The sequence below is a fragment of the Olea europaea genome, unplaced genomic scaffold (assembly GCF_002742605.1).
Source record: "Olea europaea var. sylvestris unplaced genomic scaffold, O_europaea_v1 scaffold810, whole genome shotgun sequence".
Classification (NCBI taxonomy): domain Eukaryota; kingdom Viridiplantae; phylum Streptophyta; class Magnoliopsida; order Lamiales; family Oleaceae; genus Olea; species Olea europaea.
Window position 1 is genome coordinate 118,090 of NW_019266538.1, and position 5,192 is coordinate 123,281.

The 5,192-nt window shown below is 33.2% G+C and overlaps 1 protein-coding gene across 1 annotated transcript; it reads right to left on the reverse strand.

Moving 5' to 3' along the window:
• Positions 1–385: 385 nt before the first annotated feature.
• LOC111391656 lies at positions 386–5,192 on the reverse strand. The gene is made up of 4 exons (XM_023016907.1): positions 4,955–5,192; positions 4,262–4,332; positions 3,871–4,006; positions 386–637 (listed from the first exon to the last, which is right to left on the reverse strand). Exons 1-4 carry the CDS (start codon positions 5,103–5,105, stop codon positions 552–554), a joined length of 444 nt encoding a protein of 147 aa, XP_022872675.1. The 5' UTR covers positions 5,106–5,192; the 3' UTR covers positions 386–551.

Here is a 5,192-nt window from a genome sequence, read left to right on the forward strand (position 1 = left end):
TTAAATATGAGTTCTTGAGAAAGGAGTGGAATAGATTCTTCAGGAATTTGGCTATTAGTTCCTTCCTAAAGGTGAGGATCTGTGTGCTCTTCAAATGCCATTGGGGTGTAAAAATGCAAGAAAAGGAGCCACCACCTCTGAGAAAACGCTTATATAGAGAGATGGGCAAAAATTGACGAGCGTCACCATTTTGAAGAATGTGTTCTTTTCAAATAGTTTCTACTGGTTGACTACTGCACAAAGTCATTCAAGCAACTATTTATTTATTAAGTAGAACCAATTTAATTTAATTGGGGTTAATGATATATATTTTTAAAGTCTTAAGGTTAGGGATGCTACCAAAACACAGGATTTCGGAGAACTGTATTAATTTTGAATAGTAAGCTACCAAAACAAGATTGCACACAAAATTTTCTACACGGACTTGGATACTAATATTTCATCCTTTGTTTCCATCTCAAATGAAAGTTTATACAATACACAGTACAAACTGGTGATACAAGTTAATGACAGATTCTTCGAAAGGAAAATAAAAAATCCCGAGAAAGTGTTCAGAGTTGGGACCCGGATGTTCCATTCTTTACCAGTGACCGCTGTCTGGCTCGTTCCATCTTCCTCTTACGCCATTCTTCCAGGGCTGAAAACAAGAAGAAAATAATCTCAAGATATCTAGATTCAGCAAATCATTTTCCTTGACTGATTCTAGCAAAATGCAAATTACACAAACGAAACTGAACAAGCCCTGAATATATAACATGGAATTCATATATAAAAGAGAGATAAAAAGAATCAATAAACAAATAAGGATCTTCAAGGTAACGAGTCGAGAAATATCCTTCTAGATGTAGATAGTATTGCAACGATAAGCAAAAGACATTCACTCATTAGCGGATCACATCTTAAAGCAGTTATCCAAGCGAAGTGTATACAGTTCATCTATCAAAATCTATATAAGCCTTCTCCAGCCCATCAGCACCAAATTTAAAATTGCGGATATCATAGTCTCCAGGAAAGTGGCTAGCATGTTTCCAAATCCACAACAATTCATATGTTTCGATATTTGGTGTGAATGTTGTTTCCTATGTTGTCTAAGTTTTGTTCACGAAGAAACCAGGGTGGGCGATGAAAATGATGAATTTGGAGAAAGAGAGACCATTAGATAAGAAAGATGTTAGTGGAACCGGAACCCATCAGTATCTGGCTTTATATTTACTCAGCAGATAATGATAAATTTTGATTTAAAAATTTCTCTAAGACTGCCTATAATAGAAATTGTATTAGGGCATTGGGTTTAGATCTGGCCATTGCCTTCCACAATCTTTTCGTTTTCTAGATTTTTACATCAACTTCTAATTGACATGTCACTGATCAAACAGAAACTAAAAAAATAAAAAGTAAAGAGAAGACCAAGAATAAAATGAGGTTAGTACGAGTTAAGAGCCTTTTAAGAACTCAATGGACATCAATAGAAGTTAATAAATTGATCACTGCCTCAAAGAAGGGGAGTAAAGTAATTACTTGTGATGAAATAATAGAGGAAAGGGTACTGCTGCTTACCCTAAACACCACTTCACTATATATATTAGAATTCCAGGTTATATGCGTCTATATAGTTATCCATGTGAGGACAAGTACTTATTTTGGAATGATAAAGGCAAGTTTTTCATCTGTCCCTCTTATAGAAAGTGAAATTCATTTTTAAGACAGAGGAAGTATTGAAAGATAGATGCATATTTAGCCTCTTTTTGTTTCCCATTATTTACTCATTAAAATGAAAAATATGACCGTTATTTATCACGTCAAATCATCATATTTGAAATCTATCTTTCGTGTGGAGCTCATAACGGCTATATTTTTTATTCTCATTCTTATATTAATGTGGCTCAAACAGGGCCTTAATTCTAGCAAGGTGACATTTAAAAAAAAGGAGAGGAGGCTCAGAAATAAGGAGAGGAGAATCTACCAATGTTCTAAAAAGAGTAAATAATGACTCGACGTGGTAACCAAGCTTCAAACTTTACGAACCTAGGCAAGGCCTGGGCGTAAAAAAGTGATTTCTTATTTTTAATATTATTTTAAATTTTTAATCATTTTAAAAATTATTTAATAATTAAAATAATACATACCAAACATCTAAAATTATAAAATACTATATTTACTTAATAATTTCTACAATTATTCAATTATACAATTTTCAAGTTTTCGAAATGCAAAAGTTAGATTATTTTTCGTAGTTTTAATTTTTGACTAGAGAAATCTCACTTGAAATTTTCTAACATATTTTCACTTTTTACTTTGGTATGGATAAAGTCATTTAAAAATTTGAAACTAAAGTTAAATAAAATGCTTTTAAAAAAAAAGGAAAAAAAAATTAATAAAGTGCCACTAGGCCCTCATGGCCAAGGCATAGCGTTTTGCTCGAACCTCATGCCTAGGCACTATTTAGGTGGGCCTTTTAGAACATTGGAATCTGCAGAAATCAACAACTTTCAATCTTCCAGTCCACTAGTAGCAGTAACAGATTCCAAACAGTGTCATCCGTCATTAGTCAATATAGATATAGAAATAGCAAGCCACAACGAACAATAGTAGATAAGAGAGGTTGCTTATTAAACTTCAAACCTGACCTCAATGACATTAAGCCCCTGTTTGAGCCTATTATCCAACAACTTTTTTTTTTCATACTCATTTTCAACCACATTCTACTAATAAAATAATTTGCACGTAAACCTAAAACTTTTCCTTACTTGCTAACCACACATTCTCCACAAATCGCTATTACAAAACTCATTTTAACATAAAAATGGGGCTCAAACAAGGGCTAAGGCAAACATATTCTGCTTCTATAGCTTTGCCATCAATTTGAGTCCCACTAGTTTACAGTTATCCTACTCGGATTTAAAGAACATGAATTTAAACATACTACCATTCTAGCAAATGGTCATTTCACGTAACAAATCATAAACAACATAAGATGTACAAGACAACAAAGCAAAGAAAAATTCTAATCCTTGTCTTAACTACAGATGACACACTACTCAATTTCAGCCCGAAGAAGGAAATATTTGCTGCCTGACAATAAAGGGAGGAAATTCTATATTGATATAACTGTCTTCAGAGCATGAACAAATACGAATCGTTAAAGAAAGAAAACAAACCATTATAATGTCTATCACATAATCCCTTTCCAACCTTTCATAAGACTAAGATAGAGACCCAAAGTTTCCCTGGTTGTCATTGCTCTGTTTTGATTAATGATCAGTATTGATGTACATAGTGAAAAGGGCTGCTAGTATTAGCATATACTACAATAACAAGATAACACACGATAATATCTCAAATGCGGATGATTGTCAATAGAGACTAAAGTGTGCAAAAAATCCTGAGTTACAGTAAAATTATAATTCAATAAACAGTCATGATACTCGTATTTTCTTGACATTTATAAAAAAAAAAATAGAGAAAGATGGACTTTCCTGATCAAGGTAGTTTAGTACCGTACTCATTAGAAAGGAAATTGGACATTCTAGTATCTTAACTTTGAGAATGTTAACTTTGATGCAATTTAGCATCTTTCAAATTCTATCTCTGCATTTATGTTATGGGTTTCTGTTAGTTTTGTAAACTCAGCACCAGAACAAATTTCTAGTGAAATAGATTTACAGCAACCAATTACCTACAAATTTGAGCACTAGTGCATCTACTTACGTCAAGGAATGTATATTGGGAAAACATGGTAGCACCCATTTCTTTCTTTGTAGCAAATCATAGTCCTTAACAGGCAGAGCCGAAGTTATTGCATAGGAATGGGGGGAGAGATAGAGAGAAGAAAAAAGGAAAACTAGAAAAATGCAAGGAACCAAACATCACCTTTCACATTGCCAGCATCTGAATATGAATGAAAATTGTTCAGCCTGGATATAAGGTCAGCTGCAGCTGTCTGCTTAGAATCTCTTTTCGGGACAGGCTCTGTTCCAACATATGCTTCTTTTTCAATTTCTCGAACCTAAAAACGAGGAGACAGAATAGGTGATGACAGATGCCACTCAAATACAACATATTACATAGGGTTCTACTCTCTAGTCTCTAGTGTCAAATGCGTGGAAATATTAACTGCATATAAAATATAGAAGCGGCTAATGAAAGCTAGATAAAGAGCATGAGCAATAAACGTGGATCAGCCTTTCTTCCTTATTTAAGAGGCAACTTGGACAAGTTAATAGTAACAAAAATTAAGAAAAACTTAAATGGTCATACTCACTCTTTTGATCAGATCCAGAGGCACCATGGAATGGCGAATGTCTTCAGATTCTTTTATATGCCTGTATAAGGCTGTATTCCAAAGTTCATGAGCAATAACACTACTCATTGAAAGCTATATTTGTCTAAAACAGAAAATAAATTTCGCAATGTATAGTTGATCATGACTAAATAGATAGAATATTAAATATACATACATACATACACTTACTTTACTAACCAATTAAGTTCTTGATCTTGTGAAGCCTCAGGAATTTACAGCAATTGCCAATAACTCACTAAAATTTATGTTGTGGAACTAAAATTAAAAAATTCTCAACATAAAAAATGTAAATACCAGCAAACATTTAGATCGTAACTGCAACAGACAATTCTGAAAATTAAACTTCGCTTAACCAATAATTTCTTCCCCAGAATCCTCATATATTGTCAAATAAAATTCTGTAAAATATCACAAATTAACTTAATCCTTTTAATTACAGGTTAATATCAGAAACCAGTCTTAAAAAACCCAAGATTTTCACCCAATTTGCTCCCCCTTGTTACTCGTTCAAATATTCACAAATAAACACGATAAATTTCGTTTCCCCAAAAACCCATATGCCCAATAAATCAAAAAATCAGAAGCCAAAAACGCCTTTAAATTTCTTAATTGAAGTAGTAGATACAATAGGGGAAAAAAATTAAGCAAAACCTTTATGAGATGAGGAGGGGATATTGAGGAAGCCTTGAAGCAAGAAAAGGGCAGTGATAACATTGAATAAGCAGACAATAATTGTGGCATTCCTGTAAGATAGCCATGACTTGATCACTCTCCCCCATTGCTGTTGCTGGATTTTCTCCATTTTTTGTTATTTGTTATTATCTGTTGCTGGATTTCATTAATTTATGAAAATAATTTGTTTTCTGGTGCAGCATCCAGGTCTTTGATT